We start from the raw sequence: 23,986 nt of genomic DNA, 5'->3' as shown, positions 1-23,986 counted from the left end.
TTTGTATATATACAGTATACACACACATATACTATGTAAACACAAACTTTTATTTTGGATGTGATTAATCACGATTAATCGTTGCCCAGCACTAATTTTATTACTTGCATTTTGCATTTGATTTCTTCAGGACGAATCTTCGACACACCACCCGGGGCCACTGCCCAACATTACTTTAAATAATAACTTGAATTTCAACATGCAAATGTGCAATAATTTCATAATTAAATGCTTTATAAATTCTTTAATTACAGTGTACTTATAGTCTTTTTTCTCCATTATGCATTATTTAGCTAGAGAAAATGACCAGTAAAACGGGCCGCCTTTACAAAGAATAGTGTAAAAAGTGACTTTCACGGCTGTGACCACGTTGCACATTGTTATTATCCTGCGACCATGAAAGCAAGCTCATTAATATTAATGATTGTAGTAATTGTTACAGATGACTGGGGATGTACACTGGCTCCAGACAGCTGGAGCCTTCGGCAGCACGTCACACCATGGCACCAGGGGTTCTTGATCTCCGGCAGAGGGACATCTCAGCCTTTATTTTTAGGAGCAGGGAATATCTTGGCTGCGTAGAGGCAGAGAGGTATTAAACTGGGGCTAATTACTTGATGCTCGGTCAGAGTGTGGTTTACCTCGATGTGACATTGTGTTGTGACAGTGTGTGATTTTCCATCACTGAAGCAGAAAAAGCAGCAACTCACAAAGATTGCCGCAATTAAAAACCTACAAAGCTTTGACTGACTATGCGTCTATGGAACCTTGTTCTGCGGTCGAATAAACCTTAGCTATGCTGAGGTTCATTTATTTAGATAGAAACTTCCTAAGTGGATGTATTCAGGCTAAGTGCTCCATATACGGGTGGACTTTAGAGGTGGATTACAAGGGCGTTCATCGTCTCTTCCTCAACCCTGTCCTCCTCCTCAAGTTCACCTCAAACCTGACACTGACGGAGCACACTATTAAGTTAGCACACTAAGCACTGAGTTTGTTATTATAATGGTCCTCACTTTGAGCATATAACTTAATGTAAAAAATGGGAGTCTGCCTTCAATATTAATCCAAACCTGATTTATGCCTCCTGCTTGCAGCGAGAGATGTCATTTGTATTCATTTGTGTCTCCTTTTGGAACATAGATTTGTTTCTTTTGCTCTTCTCATATGCTTGTCACCTTGTTGTTGATATAGCCCAACAATGCTACACGGCAGAATGTGCTTTTAAAGAATTGGCCAGGTAATTCAAACAATGCATGTGATTCTCAGGTATTAGATGAAGGAATGACAGTATAGCGATATTTGTTACTCTGGTGCATGAAGTGCATGATAACTGATTATGCCTTGGATGTTTTCTCTGCATTTACATTGCATGTACTTCCTACATTTAGAATAGAAATCTGGATTAACTGATATTCGTCCCCTTTCTCTAAGTATCACTTTCAGATGGCACACACACAGTCCATGACAATGTAAAGCATACTTTTAATGCAAAAATGGTGCAATTCCATGTTCAATTTGATGTATTTTTTCTGCCCATGAAACAAGTTGTTAAAACAAGTTACTGATACTCTAATGACAGTTAGATGACATGTAGCTGCAAAGTTACTTATAGTTAGTAGAATGTCTAAAGTGGACTATTGAAATAAAGTGTTACCAAAATGGCTAATTCATCTGTGCTTTTATTGAAATATGCATGATTATGGTTAGTTGTATGTTATTTAGTGTTGGGCAATGATTAATCACATCCAAAATACAAGTTTGTGTTTTCAAAATATATGTGTGTGTACTGTGTATAATTATTTTGTATATATAAATGCACACACATGCATGTATATATTTAAGAAAAAAAGGTGTTATTTCTATATAAAATATTTATAATTATATATAATATGTTATATTTTTGTAATATAATATATCCTATTTTTGTCAACATATTTGTAAATGTCCTAAATTGTATATGACAGGATTATTTATTATGTATGTATGTATGTATATATATATATATATATATATATATATATATATGTTTTACCACCCCTTTAAATTAGACTTTTAAAAAAAAAGCTCTGTGTGAAATGTGTTTAGTAGCAGCCCTCTGCAACTTTTTTTCTTGTCACATTCAAGCATACGTATCAGTGCATAATGGTCAGGACATTACAGTAGCCTACTTAGCATCTCCGCTCATAACCTTATTTTTCCTTTGCACATCCCTCCCAGTTAAGCCTGCCCAGTGCTGGTAACATATGAGATATGAAATGTTTAATACTACCTTGCCAGTGCATCAAAGGCTAGCATGGTCAGGATCATGGCCTCTTCATCCACCACCCAAAACATCCTGTGCAAGTGTACTAACACTCACCAATAATGCATGACTTAATAGTCATATCAGAACAGTCACAACGCAGCTGCCAACAGTAAACTCCCATCTCTTGTGAAAAAGAAATGTTCTTAATTGAATTGAATTGAATGTAGTGTACTTCAAATCTTAAACATAGATTTTTAAATCACTAGCAGATAATATAAGATTAATTAAATAAAAGTCCACTTAAAGAGAGTACACTTTAATGAATGTTTCTTAACACAGTCATTAATGTACTTTGCCATAATATTAATCAGTAATGAACAAACAAAACATTATATATCAAACCTCGATAGATACAAACGAGAACCAACGGTAACACTTTATTTTGATGGGCCCTTTTGAACATTCTGTTGAATATAAGTAGCTTTGCAAATACAAACTGAACAGAAAACTCAGAGCTATATATGCCAGGGACAAACAAAGGAAACTAAACAAGACACAGGTGAAAACAATGGGTAACTATGGTAACTAACAAGGCAGGGGACTAAACTGAACGGAAACACAGGAACCAGACACAACATGGCAAACCAAACAAAACATACACCTGATATGTATAAGATATTTTTAAGTCCTACTTAGCTGGGACTACTTATACACTCTAAGGGTATGTTTACACGACAACGATGTACTAAAAAAAATTCCTTTGCTTTTTTTTTGCGTTCACACGACAACGTTGTTGACAAGGATCCATGAAAATGACTCAGGGTACGTTTACATGACAAAGATATGCTTAAAACAGAAGTTTTTACTTTGAGTCTTCCCCGTACAGACGATACCATTGTTAAAACGATCCCCATTCACACGGATCCGTGAAAACGACAAAAAACGCTGTATTCTGCTGCCAAGACATTAGATGGCGATGAAACACTATAGACTGAACATGTAATACGCATGTGCATGATGTCATCGTCTTCAGATATTCACTTTTTTATTGTTTACAGGGAGACCGTTTTCAAAAACGTCCTCTTTGAAACCCGTTTTCACAAATTAGCGTTTTTGTTGTTTCACATGAAGATGCTATCGTTTTCAAAAAACGATTTTTAAAAGCTTGCGTTTTCAGGCCGCCAAAACTTAGTAGTCGTGTAAATGAATGGCCAAAACGCATAAACAGATCCCGTTTTTATTTGAAAATGGTGTCGTGTAAACAGCCCCTAAATTTATCTATTATATATTTAAACTATGGTAGGCCTATATTGTCATTTAATTGCAATTAGCATGCAATTAAGTGTCCATAAACATACATTCAGTTTGCACCTAACTTTATATTATCTGCAATTAGTATTAGTTATAGTGTACTTCTTTTTCACAAGGGATCGTGAGACACCAAATGGATAACAATTGCCCTTTAACAACATGTGGGAATGTATACTTCTGTATATTTTTAAAGACATGATGTAAGACTCTCTTACGGGCCGAATGGCCTTCAGATGATTGCATCGTGAGCAAGCACTGCATGCTTTCAAATCCCCACTCAGTAGTAAATAACACATGAGAAAGCTGGAGTTACAGAAAATTGCAGATTACATCAAAGAAAAGTGAGCAGGTAAAGGACAATCAGAGGCTGTCAGATAGAAGAAAAAGACTGTTGCTGCTTTTACAGCACCAAGTGCAATGAGAAGTCCATTTTGCCATAGATCCACTACCTTCTGCTCTCTTTAGGACCAGATTAATTCCAAACAACCCATGACCCTTTACTGTAAAGGTCTGCCAGAGACAGGAACACTCCCGTCTAATTAGAGACTCACTCTTCACATGCACAAATATCAACAGAAGCATGTCAGCAGGACCATCAACCAAGCGTTTACATTGCAGGTAGAACAAGGCCCTGTGGGCCAGTGGACTGTCATCATCACTTTACATATCAGAAAGGAGGAAAGTGCAGTGGAAGTACTCTAGAGCTCTATGAGAAGATGAAGACCTCTGTAATTCAGTATATGAATTCAAAAACAGACAGATTTGATACAATAGAGACTCTAAATGGAGCCTCTGGAGAACAGAACTGCCAGAGGTAATGTACAAAATGTACAAACGATTTTAAGGCAAACATTGGACACAAGGTACTTTTTTTTTTTTAAGTGGATTCCTAAGTGGATTTGATGGTTGCTCAAAGACACAGTGGGCCAAATTGGAAGTTGCAGTTTCAATCGCAATTGCCATTATCTCAATTGATTTATTTGCGAAAAAGTAGTCCAAGTTTTCAACATACCTCAGTCGATTGGACTGCATTCATAATATTTTGTTGTAATTTTTGGAGCCTGTCAGCGACTTGTCACTGTATTCTTTTGTTTTTATGTGGAAAAAAAAGCTTTGTCAATCAGGTCCCATTGTGATCCACAGAACAATGAATGTCAGGGTTTTTTGGAATGATATGAGGCTAGATAAATGATAACAAAATTGAAGATTAAACTGATAAATTACAAATTATGAAATCATACTATATTGTTTCATGTCTTTATATGTTGTAAACATGCAGGAGTGCACAAGCGGATCCAGTCTTGACTTTTTGTCAGAGAATAGCAGAAGAACAAACACTTTCGAGCTCTGACTCTCCTCATCTATTTCTCTATTAGATTTATGACACATGCTCCCATTTTGAAAACACTCCATTTTTCAGCTTCATCATTCAACAGTCTGTGTCTGACAAACTTCAATATTAATGATGCTTGTTTATATCCAGATCACTGAGTTAAATCCATCTTTTCAAAGAAGTTTATTTTCCAATCTCCTCTGCTCTTTGCACTTACAATGAAATTTTGGCCACCATAAACTGAACTGATATATATTGTGTTGTTCTTGGCGGCCTGTTTTAATTTTAGTTTTAGTAGTCTTTGTGTCAAGCTGTCATTTTAGTTTTTATTAGTTTTAGTCACGTTCATACTCTTTTTAGTCTAGTCAAGTTTCAGTCGACTAAAAGTCTGAGCATTTTAGTCTTATTTTAGTCAGAATTATCCATGACTATTTTCGTCTAGTTTTAGTCGACGAAAACTGATGACATTTAGTCTAGTTTTAGTCAATGAAAATTGTATTTTAGTCTCTTTTCAGTAATGCAATTCTATTTAACCCAGTCAATATAGTGTACCACTATGGAAAAATAGCAAAAATAGCGAACAGAAAAGTAACATTCGTCTCATTCGTGGAGGTTGAAAAACAAGTTCTTTGTGACATCCAAGATTTATTGTATTCAAATTTAAATTCAAAAGAAAAAGCATGAGAGTTGGCTGTTTTTGTCAATTTTAAGTTTTAATTTAAAATGTTTGTGATTTTAATATAACTACATGGCTAAATATTTTACCACTTGCTTATAAATCTATATCGAAGTAGTGCATTGAATATTACGTCTATTAAATTGTGCTTAAAAGTGAATTACGTCTATTAAAGAGTGTATATGTGTACAAAGAGAATCGCAATGCTGACAAAACTTTTAAAAAATAAAATAATAGTAGCTGATAACTTCTGGATTTTAAATAAAAATAGTGAGTATGTGTTTGTGGTACAGCCATGGATCAGTTACGCACTGCAAACGCAGCATATTTGAAAGCACTATAGCGCGTGCTGCTCCTGCACCGCATACAGTGCACTGCACACGGAGTATGCGTGAAATGGGCGTCAGACTTAACTTTGTTTGTTGTCGTTTACGCTAACTCACCGCAGCTGCATCTTCTAAATAATGCCGTGAGTGGGCCTTGAGGAAGTGACGTCACCTGCATCTGCGCAGTGCGACCTGATGCAGCCCCTGAAGTGAGCCACGGGAAACAGAAATACTGCAAAATAATAATAATGCGACTAAACGAGACGAAATAACGTCATAACATTTTGTCTCGTTTTGGTCAACGAAAATGAAGAGACATTTTAGCATAGTTTTTATTCTGTAAACCACATTTAGTCTCGTTTTTATTCGTCAACAATATTGCATTATACATTTAATTATAGTTATCGTCACACGACCAGCATTTACGTTGTGTCTCGTCTCGTTTTCGCCACATGATAAAGGTTCGTTGACGACGATATTTAGTCATAATTTTCGTTGACGAAAGCAACACTATATATATATATATATATATATATATATATATACATACACTCCCAACATTTCACTTTGACATCCATAGGGAGTTTTATGGACTTTTAAAATGAAAGGCATGGTTCGAATTACGTGGGAGCCAGTGGGAGTACATTAAACCAAATGTACTATTTAAATTGAACTAGCAACGCTTTTTTATTAAACATTTTTATTTATTTACATTAGTAAGCTACACCGCGCCTGCTCATAGGCTACTTCTTTTTTTTTTTAAGAGACCCCAACAAAGATGAAATCATAATTCGAACCCTGATGAAAGGTCTTAAGAAATGAAAGCTTTAGCATAAGTTATGCCAGGAAGACTCAATTACTAATTACCTTCACATCTATCCAATCATGTCCTAATACTTGCTGTATAAAAGATCGGTACTTACACATGTTGCTGACGCAAACAATTACCTCCACCCTCCCCAACACCCCCAGGATGGTCCTGTCCATACCTCCCGGGGGGGTCGGCTGCGCCCCTGCCTTCGTCTTCAGGCAGGAAATGCAGATCCGCTACCCTCGGATTATGCACTACGGACGGGGCCTCCGCCAAAGCGAATCAATTATTCTGCTTATACCACAGTTGTGCGTGCGTGTGCATGCGTGTGTGTGAGAGAGTGAGAGAGTGAGTGAGAGAGAGAATATATGAATATTATAGAAATTGTCATTTAATATTTAGCCTATTTGTTCTTTTTGATGAGATGCTATAGAGTTGTAATTAATTCATGCCAGTCGACATCAAATTATTTCATAACTTAGTATCTTAACCAATTAGAATCAAGCATTCTACAGTTCCATGAAATAAATTAAACGGATCTATCTCGTTTTGTGTGTGGGCTATAGACTTGAGCTAGACATGAACTATATTAATTATACTTGACTGGAAAAACGTCATAAAGAGCATGAAGAGTCTTCAAAATTGTTGTACTACTGTAGGCTGTCAAGTGATTAAAATAATTAATACACAATGTGGTGATTAATACATCAAATGTGAAATTACTGTGTGGTGATTAATAAATCAAATGAGAAATTACCCCCCAAAATATAATTTTAAGGGCACCTATTATGCTACTTTTTACAAGATGTAAAATAAGTCTGATGTCTGAGTATGAGTGTGTTTTTTAAAGCATTTTTTAAAGCATATTAAAATTGCTACTTTTTGGGGGTGAGCAAAAACGTGCCGTTTTTGTGTGTGTCCCTTTAAATGCAAATGAGCTACTGCTCCTGGCCCCCTTTCAAGAAGCGCTCATGGTCCGGTAGCAACAAAACAGGACAATCTCACACAATAAAAATTCAGAAACTGTACTAGCGGTGTTCAGTTCGAGCCAGAGTCGGACAATGATGCCACAGAGCCAGAAAATATATGCTGCATGGAGATAAAACAGGTATAGTTTAGTTTAATTACAGTTATAACTTATGTTGTCACCTTGTTTTTATCCACTACAAGCCTGTTGTAGTAGACCTCCAAAATTTTACTCTGATGAGTTTTATTAAGTTTATTGTACATCACACAAAAGATGAAGCGTCCATTTTCGCTCTAGAAAAATCACTGTAAGAGCTGAATAAATCCCAGTACAAGAAATGCGCAATAAAGTCTTATCCATAAACTCTCTCTCTCTCTCTCTCTCTCTCTCTCTCTCTCTCTTGCATTATCATCAATATACACAGCGAATTAGACAAAAGCACTCGTTACAACTAACCGCAAACACATATATACAGACTTTATGCCTTTTCTGGGGGTGCTTAATAAACTGGTAAACTTTATCTCCATAAAAAACCTCCTATGAACTGTAATAAAGTGCTTGCTCTCCCTTTCATTACTGCCGTGACCAGTATCGATTCAGAGACTATAAGCTGTAACATGAACAGTTGGTACTGATCCATCCTTGAATAACAACTTTTTTGCAAAGCCTGTGTTTTGTATTGTCCCTTTGTATTTACCCTCGTTCACAAACCAGTCTGGAGTGAAATGATTTGCGCAGACATTAATGAATTTATATATATTGTGCAGCGCATTACCTTCAAAAATACCTGTTGTTCAACCCTTACGTCCAACAACAATACACCAGGAATGCTTACGAGTCACTACAGCTGCTCTAGAGCAATATATAGCAATATATATAGCAATCTCTCTCTCTCTCTCTCTCTCTCTCTCTCTCTCTCTCTCTCTCTTTTTGTTTTTTGCTTCAGTCGTCAAAGTATACAGGTAAGCTCTATAAGTCCAAGCACCATGCTTAACTAAGTACGCTAAAACTACGTTAAGTGGAAAAACGGCAGTTAATGATTGATTACAAGAGAGAAACAAAAGAAATGGTACTTAATGGAACATCAATAACAATTGATGTAATCAACAGCTTGGTACCCTCCGTACACCTGGCAGCACTTTATCATGAGAATGGCCTGGTTTGCTATAGCGTGAAGACGAGGGGTTTAGATTGTACCTACTGTGTGGGTATGACATTTATTAAAGAGGAAATCATTTGGCCAGTGCTGCCATACATCTACAAGTACCTTCCTTTTTCACTCTCATTTAGAAACAGCACATTAAACCCACAGCTCCAGCTCACTCTACTGTAATTTCTCTACAACGCAGGGTGAATTTATTAGCATATATCTAAAAAATAAAAAATAAGAAATAAAATACAAAGACACTGTAAAATATACATGAATGCCTTAATTCAGCAATAAACCTTTAACATTAAAGGTTGGACAGGACCAGACTGGTATAATAAAGAGATAAGTACTGATAATAGAAAGTAGCCACCACACCATGTCTTTTAAGTGATGCTTATTATCATTTAGAATACTTTCATGAGTCTTTAGAAAATTTCACACAGGACCATTACAATGTAAAACATTTACATTATTCAACTACTCACCTCAGTCTCGTCTTAGTTGTGAGCCTTTTTCATACAAATGCTCATCAATTCGCATTCATCACTCAACACAATATGACTGCTGAAACTGCATATATTCATGCTAATAAAAATTACTTGTAACAAAAGTGTAAGTGAATGGTAGTTGGTGGCAAGAGTCTTTTAAAATGAATGCGTCCATGCTAATCTTGTAATTTCTATGCTAATGTTTGTGCCGTACGTCTGTTTTGGAGAGCTGTTCACTGTTCGGTGCATTATTTCTAAAAAGCCATCCAAATAAACATTACTAACTGATAAGTAGTCCTTAATAGAATAAAAATAAATAAATAAAAACACTACAATTAACATTAACAACACTACATTAACATATTCACTCTACAGATGAAGAAGAGCTTGCAGAGTTTGGATGCTTAGTGACTGAGGTTTGACAGTTCATTTCCATTTTTTTCTGTTATAGATTGCAGTCAATGCGGTGCTTTCACAATGTCCAAGGGCTCTATGCTATGCTCTATATTTTCAGGCTAATAGTCAAAGTTCCGCAACCTTCAGTGTGTCAAAACAAAGGATACCCATTTACAGACCACAACCCCCCCAAAAAAACAAAGAAAACAAGGACACAAATAAAGAGTCAGGATCTGATTGACAGCAAATTGACAGCTCTACAATAAACCATGAGAAAACATGAGATCAAGTATGTGAACTTGCAACAGAACACATTTTATAATATTTTACAATTGATTGTTTTATGTATTTCTAAAGAACTTAAGCTTTAAGCAGTCACTCGGAACCAGTAATCACTTTTTAACCATTCTGCAGCTATATCTGGATGGGATAAAAATAAATAAAATAAATTCAAGTAATTCACTTAAATTTGTAATTATGTGTCCCATTTGTGTCAAAATATTTTTAAATGTCCTAAACTGTATATGACAGGATTATTTATTATGTGTGTGTATATATATATATATATATATATATATGATAAAAATGACAAATGAATAAAATCATTAATTAGGCTATAATCTATTAATATATCTTGTCTAATGTCTAAAAACAACAATTATCTGTCTACAAAGCTCTAATAATGTATGGAATATTATATGAATGGATTATCCCCCCCAAAAAAAATAGTCTTTAGAAGCACGGATGTGTCTGTGTTCTTCTAAATCTATTAATATAAAATTCCATGCATAAATCATGCTCCTTTACGTCAGACATTCTGAGCTACTGAAATGCTTCTCTGCAAAGTGTGCAGTTCGCCTTAGTTTCATCATTAGTTACTGGACAGACCCATTAATACATTTTTCCCTCTTGCGTAAAAAGGGCGGATGTGAGCTCAACATGTTTTTTAAAAAAACAAACAAGAAGGTTTACATCTGGTACGCATGGAATCACATGTGGCCCGGATCTGGGCCGACACTATGTTGCCGTCTGGGAAATTAGCTTCTCTACTACTTATTGTGAAATTGACTTCTTTATATTTGCTATTAGTATTCTTCACACTGCAAAAATCCTCATGTGTTTATTCAACTATGTGTAGGCCTATGTAAAATACAGGACAAATCGCATCCTATATTGATTTGATACGAAACGCATCATTTTACCTGTAAATACGGAACGATTACGTATTTTACGGGACGGGTTGCAACTCTACATCCAGGTTTCAACCCTGTTTAGCTTCAGTGGGCAACTAGTCTTGGGCTACAGGGTCATATGGCTTTGCTGATGAAATCAGCTTTTACAATGATGAAATAACGCTTATTCAATAAATATGTGTGGTTTTCAAGCATCACTTCCAGTCTCTTGCAATTATCTGACCTCTGCATTTTGGCTATTAGAGGAGAACATGACAGAGTTTTAAATATCAGACAAAAAAATTCTGCCATTTCCTAATGGAGAGAGATATCTACCAATGAATAAAATGGATCTAAAAATGCGATAACCGGAAAATGTCTGAATTTGGATTTTTGATTTTTTTTGTTTCAGTATTTGTTTTTAAATGTTTCGGCATTAACAAGTGCATTACATGGTGACACTGCATACATGCCTACATAGTGAGACAGAGCGAGTGTGGGTTTATGCCAATATATTTGTAGGTTATGTTTTGCTATTGGCCCTCAACAAATATATATTATTTACCAATCAGCGTACTTAAGTTCAAAATCACTTTCATTGGTTGGTGCTTACTGCATATTGTTTTGAGGAATGAGGAGCAGAAAGTTCTATTAAAAATATGTTAATATCGCCAAAATGTCAAAAAGACAGGCAAGCACATTTTTTTCATTTATTTTCCTGAGTAAAGCTGATGGTGTTTCTGATTGAAAGAGATCCAGAGAAGATGAAACTTCATTCCTGGACATTCCGCTAAGACTAATCAGGATAGCAGGAGACACGAGCAACGAATGTTTGAGCAGTCAGAAATCTATGTAATGGAAGAGGCAACAACTTCGTCGGTGAGAAAGTATACATTTAATGAGGTGCTCTGCAATTGTTCATTTACAAATTAAGCACTGGAGATAACTATATTAACTGTATAATATGGCAGAGAGTAGTATTACCTCAGTGAGATCTCAATGTAAGGGGCTTGTACTTGTAGTACAAGTACTTCGGTTGCATTTTATTTTGATGGTCCCCGTCAGACATTCTGTTGACTATAAGTTATGTTATACGTACATGTCAACGAACTCTCATTAGAGTGTATTAGTTGAGTAGTAGACTGTTAGGTTAGGGTGAGTAGAATAAAGGGCTAGGGTTATAGAATAAGTTGACATGCACTTACAAAGTAACTTCCAGTTATTAAAATGTCTGTCGGGGGACCATCAAAATAAAGTGTTACCAGTACTTGTAGTACAAGTAGTACAAGACTTGAGTACTTGTAAGTATTTGTATGATGTTCTACTTTTTTGAGATGCACAATATTAATGTAGCTATGGGCAATTTCTGAAAAGTGAACTTTGAGGTTTGCACTTTGTAGGTACAAATATTCAGGAATCTATTGTTTACATTCAAAGATGTTGAATTGGACTTTATTTTATTTATAATGTCTAATAAGGTTTACAGCAAGGTTATTATATATATATATATATATATATATATATATATATATATATATACATATACATATACATATACATATACATATATATATATACACATATCATATATACATGTATTTATACGTATATATACATATATATACATATATATATATATATACATATATATACACGTATATATACATGTATATATACATATATATACATATATATATATATATATATATGTATATGTGTATATATATATATATATATATATATATATATATACACACATACATATATATACACATACATATATATATATATATATATATATATATATATATATATACACATGTATACATGTATATATATATGTGTATATATGTGTATATATATATATATATATATATATATATATATATATATATATATATATATATATATATATATATATATATATATTATATATAAAAATTATATATATAATTTTTTTATTTTTTTAGGGGGGCTTTGTGCTTTCTGCTGTTCAGTAAACTTTGTGTTATTTGCAGCATGTGACATATTTTTCAACAGCAAGACAATCCCAGAATGCACTTCTGTTCACCCCCATTCATCTGATGTATCTGGTTAATTCTGTCATCAGCTTTCCAATTGCATGTAATGCTTTCAGTGTTTCAGCTTTAATGTGCTGAGTCTGCTGAAAGCACACAGGGATCATGTATAACGTAGCATTAGCTTTTATTCGTGCTATTGTGATTTCAGAAGCAAATGACTTCATGTCTCCATTCCAACATACAACCCTAATTCCCAGAATCCTGCACACTATCACAATTCTTGTTAGAGCTTTGATCTGCACAAATATACGACACTACAAGAGTTGAATGAGTGATGTCATTTCACACTGCTCAGGGTAACAAAAGCGTTTTTCTTTTTCCTTTTCTCTCCATATTAATACAGGTCAATATTTCCAGAATGACACATTGTTCCACATGAAGACGAAGCAGAAGGCGTGAAATTACTGATAACGGTGTCCACATTAATGCAACACGAAAGTCAACAATGGCGGCAGTGTCCTCTAACTGTATAACCACTGAGTCGATTACAAAAAAAATTGACATGTAATTTGACGTTACTTTTTTTGGACTGCTCACAATTCAGCACAAAACAACAAACACAAGGGGAGAGATGTTTAATGGCTAGTAAAATCAATTAAATACAGATGTTTTTTTTTTTTTTTTTTTTTTAAATAAGTTTATAAGCTGTTTTCCTCATGAGGACCACGAATTTTTAATATTGCCATCCTTGTGGGGACATTTTGTCTGGGTTTAACCAGGCCAAACACACACACACACACACACTCAAATGTGAATGTTCATCCCCACAACTTAAATATATGCATGGTTGAAAGTTAAAAATCCTAATTTATTGTTTTAATTAAACCGTTTACGTTGTAAACATTATTTTGTAGTTCTGGTCACATTATAATGTTGATCATTACATCAACCTAATATAGCCTGTAATTTAAACTCAAATTGGTGCGTTAATTGGCTTTTTCTTTATTTGGTTGTATAGTAACTTAATGAAATTGTATTGATAACTTCGGAATTTAGGCAGTGGATTTCCAGTTCCCAGCATGCTTTGCATAGGACTGGATAAGGAGAATAAATGTTGAAATTAAGTGTTAATTGATTTGTTTTTAGTGAAGGGAAAGACCTGTTAGTGTTTAATGCTGTTATGTTTGACATTTAAAAGAGTGACTGTAATGTTGAAGTTTTTGTGGTTGCCATTGTGCTGAAAAGTAAATACATGGAGGTAAACACTACATTGACTCTATGCTAATGCCAGTGACAAGTAATATCTTACTTGATCATTAAATATACATGTTAAATAAGTTGTGTTAGCATGTGCTATGATAGCTGTTGATATGAACTTAAATAGATAAGATTAATTGGTTCCAGGGCTACAACTCTGGTAGTTGGAGCGACTTATTTTTTTTTGAGTAATCAACTTAATTTTTTTTGTTTATGCTACAAATTATTAAGCTTGTTGTAACTCAATTTAGCTTGTTGTTTGAACGTAAATTCACTCAAATTCAAATTCACTCACTGTCATAACTCAAAAAAAAAAGAAAAAAAGTATGCACACTGTTGCATATTTTTTTGTTGTTGAGCCAATTCATTATTTTTTGGAGTGTGTGACAGGGTTCCCTTTGCACAGTAAGTTGGTGCCAAATACTGACATTCATGAATAGACCTTAGGAAATGGTCCTCAATTTCCAACCCTAGGAGTAAAGCATTTTGGGTCTGTGCTCTGTGGATTATCCTGTCGGTGACCTCCACAGACTGAAGGACACAGCATGTCTCATCACATTTGACAATTGTGCTGAGACCTTGAGGACTCCAGCAGATTAAACTGATTGAAATTTCATTTGTCTCTTTTCTACCTCTCTCTTTTTTTTACCTCTCTCTTTATCTTCCCCTCTGGTGGACTGTGTCCTGCTTTTGTGCACTTATACCTGGAACAATATCGAACTTGTAAGGCACATGCATGCTGTAGGGTGTCTTCTGGGTGTATTCTATGGGATTGTTTTTTTTTTTTATTTATTTTTTTTATTATTATTATCAAAAACCAAACATCTGATCGCTTCGAAAAGTGATAGCATGTCTTCTCAACAAGCCACATGTATAGTGTACATATTAGGACTTCCTTAGACTTTATAAAAGGCTTCAGGTCACAGGAATAATGTCAGGTGTCAGAGAAAACATGTAATTCATAACGAGTTTAATTTAAAAGGATGCTTTTACACAGTTTACAAGAAAAAGGTGCCACAAAATACACTGCTAAAATCCAGGGCCTTTTGACCACCATAGACATTGAGGTGGACAAATAGTTAAATATTTTATTGCCATATTTATTTGCAATTTTAAATGTTTTGTACCAGCACAGGTGACAAATGAAGTAGTGAATATTAATATCATATATATACCAAATTCTACATTTTTTAGGTCACTTTTTTGAAACTCTTCACAGTGAAGTGTCATTCAACAGTGTTAGTCTTTTAACTTCATCACGATCTTTACAAAAAAAAAAAAAAAACGTAGGAATAATTTTGAAATGTAATATAAACAGACTATGTAAAATATATTGTAGCAAATTTTAAACAGTAGGGAGTCTCATTCTTGCTTTGTAAAGAAACTTTACAAAAGCGAACATTATATGATTGTATATATTTTAGTGCATTTTGAATGTGAAATTAACTGCTGTGCCAAGCTGAAAATTGGTTAGGATAACTGTGTGAAGAGTAGCAGAATAATAACTATATAAAATGCAAACAAATATGCCTCAATTTCTGATATAAATCCACAGATATTATAAAGTAGCAATTTTTCTTGGTTCATTAAAAGTTACACGTGCAGTGCTTCTTATACCAACAGCATGCCATTTTCATTTATTAATAACATTTTTGAATGCCTCTTCTTTTTCTTATATTATTATACATAGTAATATCACAAATAATAATAATAATAATAATAATAAAAAAACACTCCCACCTCTAAAATCCTTCTATCCTTTGGTAATAATTAAATACACTGCTTCAGGCACCAGTGGCGTACCGTATTTTGCAGAGCCTTTTTCTTGTAAACTCTGTAGAATAATATTTTTAAAGGAAACTTATTTTTCCAAACCGCTTGTCCTATGTAGGGTCACAGGAAGGCTGGAGCTTATCCCAGAATTTCAGGCTGCAGGCAGGGAAACAAACTGAATGGATAATGAATGACACGTTTCTTAAGTTTTGTCTGATGCCATTTCATCCGATTCTTTGATGCCTAAGGCGATTTTGTCCAATGCCTTTATATCTGAGGCTGTTTCATCTGCAGTGGGATGGCTTTGCTTTTATGCTCTTGGTCTTTTACAAGTAACTTATTAGAAACATTTATTTGAGGTTTGATAAAAAAAATAAAAAAAAAAGACTGGTATGTAATAGTTTTAAGTGTAGTACAGTGCTTTGAATAATAGATCCCAAATATGATCTTACCGTCTACGCAGGCCGGCCTGGCTCTCGTTGTCCCAGCAATCTGTCCTTTCTTACATGCGCAGCGGGCCGTCTGTCTGGCAATAGTTCTGCGTGGCTGACTGCTGTCTCTGTCTAGAGTAACAATCTCACAGGTGCCTGCTGCCAGTTGACCTGCAGGACATAACCAGAGATAGAAGAGGGGTTCAGAGGGGAACGTTGCGAAAAAGCACCATAGCAGTTTTCAGACTTATTCAGGTTGCTTTTTCATACACTGCAAAAAAAAACACACAAAAAACAAACAGGAAAAAGTACTGGCAGCTTATTACCCGGACATTATCCAGTAATTTTACGGACATTTCCATTAATCCTAAAACAAGGCAATTAAGTTCAAAATTCAAAATACAGGTAAAACACCTGTAAAGTATAAATACGGAAAATTTCGTCAAATTAATAAAGTACATTGTGACCTATTTTAAAGATTTATTTTTGGTGATTTTTGCCTTTATTGTGTTATGATGATAGCAGATGAACACAAGCGCATGAAATGTGTATGCAATTACACAACGTTTATTGATAACAGAAAACAGGGGAAAACAAAACCCACGAGGGGGCAAAACAAAGGCAAGACGAACGAGGGATGACTAAACTAGACTACACTTGACAATAACTAGACTATAAACAGACAGCAAATACAAGATCGAAAACTACACAAGACTATTTACTAAGACAGGGTACTCAAAGGTAGTATTTCACAACAATGTATGACAATGAACTGGCACAGGACAGCAAACACAAGGGGATTAAATAGGGAGAAACTCATAATGACAACAGGTGATACTGATTAGATAATAAGGACAAAACGCGGATAACAAGGGGGCGGGGCAAGGGAACGAGACAACACAAGCACACAAAACATGGGTCTGTCATGATCCTACCTCAAGACTTAAAGAAAGACAAGGACTAGATGGTAGAATCATGACATATTGTGATAGGATAGTATAAAGAGGACAGGAAGCAAGGGATCGAGAAAGGTCCACAAGCCGGGATTTGAACTCGGGTCACCTGAAGTGCAACAGCGCTATATGTCAGCACTGCCCACGGGGCTATCAGTGCCGATAGTTGCATTTGATTTTTCTAGTTACAATGGGGTTCTCAGTTATGCTTAGGTATCAACTTTTATAGATAATTATCTTAAAATTCCTATAAATACAGTCAAATGGGACAATTGTAGACATGCAATAAAGAGTAATATAATGTGGGCAGCATATAGCTCAAATAATTTGAATTTGATGAGAAATGTTTGATTACATATTCAAATGTTAAAATGAGAAATTGTTGAGATTGTTTACTTTGTTACGACAGTTTTTACTTTTTCTCAGTAAAAACAAGAGAAAGAGTAGAGTGAAGTAAAAAGTAATTTTTATTGACCTTCCCTTTCTTCTTCAGTGTGTGCTGGATATTTTATTGCAGTGTGAAGCAGCTTCAGCAATTACATATTCTGTCTGTCTGTCTGTCTGGATGGATGGATGGATGGATGGAATTATGTCATGAAAAAAAAATCCATTTATTGCCCATAACTCAAGTAAAATAATATAGGCTAAATCAAAAACACAACGTTAAAGCATTTCTAAGCTTCAGTTAGGGCCCCTTCTGGCCCTCTGTCAAGCCCTCAGATTAACCTGTCTATATGTGAAGCTGGTCTACAGGGAATCTGCTTCCTGCTCCAGACCTGAGAGTTCTGATTGGCAGTGAGTCAGAGCTGTGATTTAAACTGACCCAGAGTCAGCGTGCTGAGGTAAAACAGGGTTAATTAACTTAACGCACAGGTCGCATTCAGGCTAATGGAGGATCTTAAGATACACAGCTGTACTGCTGCACCAAATGTGTCTCTCTGTGTGTGTGTGTGTGTGTGTGTGTGGTCAAAGGTTAAACAACATCAAGCTTAACAAGATGTTTGTGTTTTCATGGAATTTATTCAACCTTTAGCCTAAAGATTGCAGAGTGTGTGAGTTGGATTATGTAAAAATCCATTGGTCAGTGTGTTTGCTGTCTAGATGAGACTTCTTAAGCTCTGCAGGTGATAAGAAAAACAACTTCCTGATATTTCATAATTTGGCTGCTGTATCTGTTCACAAAGCCATATATTCTGATAGATGGGTTTCACATCTTCTTTAATAATAATTTCCCCCATTTTTTAAGTACACATAGGGCCCTATTTTAACGATCTAAGCGCATGGTCTAAAGCAAGTGAACTTAGGTTGTGTCCGAATCCACTTTTGCTAGTTTAACGACGGGAAGAATGGTCGGCGCTCCCGGTGCATGGTCTAAAAGGGTTGGCCCTATTCTCTTAATGAGTAATGAGTAATGTTTTGGGCGTAACGTGCAAAAAAAAAGTGAGTGTCTCATCTCCCATTGCCTTTAAAAGCCAGTTGCGCTCGCACCATGGGAGATTCGCTATTTACATGGCCGAAAAATGAAACGCTTCTCCAGAGAGGACACGGATCTGCTCGTGCGCAAGGTTAAAGCGCGCAAGCAGACCATCAATGGGACAAAGTGTACGCACGTTGTGGACCCGCCTATATAGGCGCATATTACTAATGCACTCAAAAAAAAAAATCAATAAATACAATTGACTTTAGACCAGGTTTCAGTTGGTCAATGGCGCAGTCTATTTCAGTTGCCTCAAAATAGCAAAATGGGCGCAAATGCATTTGCTTTTAAAACAACAAAAAAGGACGTGAAAATGAAAACTGCATCGGGGCTGAAACTAGCAAAAAACACTTGTTTCGCGCCTGTCATTACACCATGATAGGGCCCATGGAAAATAAAAAATAGAGCAAATTAGAAGCCTGAAACTTGAACTTTGAACAAACATCAATGTTATTTATTTATTTCCTCTGTTAATTGCAGACCCTTCTGGAAGCAAGTGAGCTGTGTGAAACGCAAATTTGTCGTTGTGTAAGTTTCCTTCCTTCCGCTGATTTCCATTCCCCTCAAACCATAAAAAAAGCATGAAAAAACACTTTGAAACAAAAATATCTAGAATAAACGTGACCTATGTTAAAAAGACAATGTTCTCTCCTTTCTAGATTGTATCTCACTCTATGATAAAAGCTATTTCTTTATTTCTCTTTGTATCAACTCTCATTTCATTTATATTCCCCTCCTCCAAGCTTCTGGATGATGTCGGATAATGATATGTCATATGTGCGTAGCAGCGGGAAATCCATCTATCTCTTTAACAGTCATTTCTGCAGAGATTGCATTTGTCTGTCAGATCTGAAAATCCCCAACAGGAACTGCAAAAGAAACCTTCCCCTTACATTGCTATAAGCATAGTGAGACACGAAGAGATGAGATGAAGCCCTTTTGAAAATCTTCTTTTTGTCAGCAATTCATGCATTGAATAACATTCTTCTGCCTTTTGTCCTAGTTTAAACTACATTTTGTTATTCTGTGCTCTGCTGGTATTGAATTAATATATTACTTGAACATTATCATTCTTTTAGAGCTGCTCTTCCATGTATCATTAAAGGGCTCAAATTTTTCTCTATCTTTTGTGAAAGAGTTTGAGTAATATGGAAACTGTAGCTTTTATTAGCTGCAATTCCTATCATTGAAATGTAGTTATGATGCGTCTTGAGTTATCTTATGCTAGGATCAACCAAGCAATAACTGTGGAAAGATGCAATTATTAATGTTAAGGACCTTTTACTGGTGCAAATATCAGATTTAAAAGGTATTTATCCTAATTAATGTCAATGCGACACAGATCTAAGACACTTATTAGGTGTTCAGAACCATGGCTTCCCCAATTACAGGATAGATAATATTATTTCTAAAAAAACAGATGCACTAATGATAAGAATAAAATGTGGACTGTTAAATATTTTGAAGCTCCTAAGTCCTGACTCTGCAAGCATTCATTGTTCTGCATTTCCGTCTGAAGGAATTAGCCTGATAACCATTCAAGGTTTCTAAGAGGCAGAGAGAAGGTAGAGATAAAAAAAGAAAAAAAAAGAAAAAGAAAAAGAAAAAAAAAGAAAGAAGAATCAGTACATCTCAGGGAAAAATATAAAGCATTTCCTTAATCTATGATTCTGGGTTCAGCATGAATATCCCATACAATAGATGGTGCTGATCTACACAAACACACACACATATGTTGGTTTTTCATGTTTTATGGGGACATACATAATGATTTTTACACTGTATAAACTGTATATTCTATCCCCTAACACTAACCCTACTCATCACAGAAAATGCTCTGCATTTTTACACTTTCAAAAATGATGATCATAATGATGAACTTTTATCTATGAAATTTAAATAAACCAATGTCTTTTAACTTGATTGACTTTAATATTATTTAATTTTACTGTAAATGTTCTGCAATGATTGTTTATAGCCTATATTTTCTGTAGAAATGCACAACATTTGCAATTACTCTATTCTGACTGTGTTTTAACCGTTTTGAAAGCAATATATTAGCATTTGAAAAAGTTCAGGCGTTTTTTTCTCAGTCGATATGAAACATTTCTCCAAACTCAGGTCACTGCTCTCAAAACAATTAACAGTTTCAATTTATTATGATGGTCCCTTTAAGACTTTCAGTTGACTATAAGTAATGCTGCACCTACATGTCATTGACTCTCATTAGAATATTAGTTGAGTATAGACTGTTAGGTTTGTGGTAGGGTTCGGATTAGTAAAAAAAGACATCTCAGGTGGCAGGTCTGGCTGGTCCATGGCGGTGTTGCAGGTGTACTAGGCTGACCTGCTTAAAGAACTGGGCATGAGTGGGGGAAACGTCAGTGAGGAACTGTTTGCTGAACTGCACCGAGCCACAGGCCTGTCTTTGCAAACACTGGGGACCGGCGCACTGTGCTCCACCATCAAAAAATAAGCTGGACCTGAGATCTCTGATCTCAGAAAAGAAAAATAAGTTTTTTTTGTTATACAGTCCCTCCAGGATTTTACTATTTTTTTGTGTGATTTTTGCAATCAAAATGACTGATTTTGTGGTGGTAATTTCCAGAAATTTGTGAAAAAATTTGCGATTTTTATATTTTATAATTAGGACATCACATTTACCATAATAGTATTATGTCAGATGCACAATAGTCGTACATGACACAAATCACAAACAAAATGCATAAAGCTTGTTTATTTTGGTCTAATCAAATTCTCATCAAATTAACTTCAAATTACTGTAGAACTGTGTGTAAATCCTGAGTTGAGACTGACTGAGCTGCAGAAGGCAACCAGTTATAGTGCGACGTTTTGCATGGCGTCCCCACTGCGTATAGCTACGCAATACGAAGTGACCGTTCGAAAGGGAACTACTCGGTTACTATCATAACCTCAGTTCCCTGAGAGGGAACGAGTATTGCGTAGTCGGCCGCACTATTGTAACCTGGCAAGTTGTCGCTTCAGTCGTTAAACCTGCTAAAATGCCGTTTTTCAGGGACTAAATATATCATAGACAGTAAAAGAATAATATGGGCTAAGGCCGCGCCCCCTTGGCGGACCCGCGCCATTGGATGTGCAAAATGCGTTTTACATTATAGGCTTCAGTAAATCGAGGAAAAGGAGTTTTCCCGCAACATCTGTATCCACGTAAAAATGCATTAAAACTTGAATTAAACTAGAGATATTTCAATTGGGTGATTATAATTTAATGTTTTGTGAGGTCTTTTTCATTTTTGTGATTATTTTGCGGTTAAATTAGGAATTATGCAGGATCGGAAAAAAATGCGACATTTTGTTGATTTTGCGTTGTATTCAGTGATCGCGGAATCGCGAAAAACTGGAGGGACTGGTTATATAAGCACAAACATGCAGCAATTTTTTACTGTTATACAATACTGCAATCACTGAACTTTACTGATCATGCCTCTAATTTACATCTGGCCAAAGAATTGCATTAGAGAATATATTCTTATCGTATAATGAGGGGGAAAAAAATGACATGAAAACTTGCAATCTGTTTAGGACACAATCTGTGCTCAGATCAATGTATTAATTGTTCTGAGAGAAGATCTGAGTTTGGATAAATGTGTCAAATCGATTGAGAAAAACAAAGCTGACAAAGTGACTTCAGTTTTGAGCAATCAATACAGTTAGCAATAAAAAAATCTGTTATACATGCAAGTTATTATTAAGTTATTGTAGTTATTGCAAGGCATTATTCTCACTTTTCAAAGTGTTGAAGTGTGGGTTTGGCCTCTGAGGGGGCCCTACTCATAGACTCAGGTCTCTCAACTGAGGTTGTTGAGGCCACGATCATTCTAGATCTCCCTGCACAGGAAACAAACCGGTTTCCTCCGTGGTGCGTTGGAGCAAGAGGAGTATGGCGGCTTTGTAGCCTTGTATTAAGGCTATCCCTACAAGAGGTGTGTGATGCAACGGGCTGTTCCTTTCCGCACACACTCGTCTGGTTTACAACCTAGTTTTGGGCTTCACTCCTGGGTCCCAGGTGATTCTGTCTTTGTTGTGCTCGCCTGATTTCACACAAGACAGGCACTGGTCACTATGGTGGCGCTGGTATAGACGTTCCCACAGCATCATCTCGACGCAACCCAAGTTCCCTCTTCAGGGAACCGAGATTACAGTCATAACCGAGGCGATTTTGCAAAGTCTTAAGGCTCTAGTGATAAGTGACAATACAGATGTCAGTATCAATGCATTTACATAGTTCCTTCAGTCCTTAAAATACTGAAACATCTAAAAAGCTTGTGTTAATGGCAGGCATTTGCTAAATCTGAGCTCTATTTATAACTTGAGTGCTTTAGTGTTAAAAAAAAAAAAAAAAAGTGGATGAAATGCTGGATTGCTGGAAGTCACTTATGCGGATGCCTCTATCATTAAAAAAAAAAAAAAAAAAAACATTCATCCATTTACTAGAAAGGTACCAGGGAGAAATGGAGGAAATGCAAAGATGTGACATTTTAAATTCTCACGGCTGGTAGGTATGTCTTTAAATTCTTACTGGGACAAATCTAGCAGGGGTGGACTGAGCCAACCCAAATGTCTGTTTAACACATGCATCTCAGACACTGTATTTTGTGACAAATAACTAGTTATCCAGTACAATTCCATTCACACAGCAGGGATTCGTTTGTTAGTTAGATGTTTGTTAGTCCCAGACGATATTAAAAAGCTACCCTAATTTGGGTCCATATCAAAATCAACAACTGGATATCTGCCAGGCCTTCTTTCTTTAGCTAGCAAAGAACCAGGCCTCAATTTTTATATTCCTTACCTTGTAAATATACTGTAGTCTAAAGTGTCATTACTTTTCTTCTAAAAAAGAGAGAAAAAAAAGTCAGCAGCTAATTAGCAATAGTATAATAATATTTACACTAAGTGAAAATAGCATATTTTCTTACATATAAAAATATTACACATTTCTAATAGATAGCTGCTATTTACAGTACACTAAATTTAATAGTAATAGATTATATTTACACTAAGTGAAAATAAGGAAAGATTATATTTACACAGTAAAAATAGCAGTGTTTTCTTGCAATAAGTGTTAATAGTAGTTAGATTATATGTATACCTATAAATAGTGGCAGATACTATTTGCAACTCAGTGTTGTTGTACATTAAATGGTATGCAAT

At 35.4% G+C, this 23,986-nt stretch overlaps 1 protein-coding gene across 3 annotated transcripts in view; it reads right to left on the bottom strand.

The window, feature by feature from the left end:
• The window catches only part of tafa5a (TAFA chemokine like family member 5a), a 138,909-nt gene that overhangs the window by 40,883 nt on the left and 74,040 nt on the right, over positions 1-23,986 (bottom strand). For all 3 annotated transcript variants that reach the window (XM_084408209.1, XM_084408208.1, XM_084408207.1), the window contains exon 2: positions 16,382-16,531. In XM_084408209.1, coding sequence (XP_084264335.1) covers positions 16,382-16,531 — 150 coding nt within the window. The remainder of the gene's footprint in view (positions 1-16,381; positions 16,532-23,986) is intronic.

This window comes from Rutilus rutilus (assembly GCF_951802725.1).
Source record: "Rutilus rutilus genome assembly, chromosome: 4".
Lineage (NCBI taxonomy): Eukaryota > Metazoa > Chordata > Actinopteri > Cypriniformes > Leuciscidae > Rutilus > Rutilus rutilus.
Note: the sequence above shows the minus strand (reverse complement) of the source record. Positions and strands in the feature narration are given on the sequence as shown.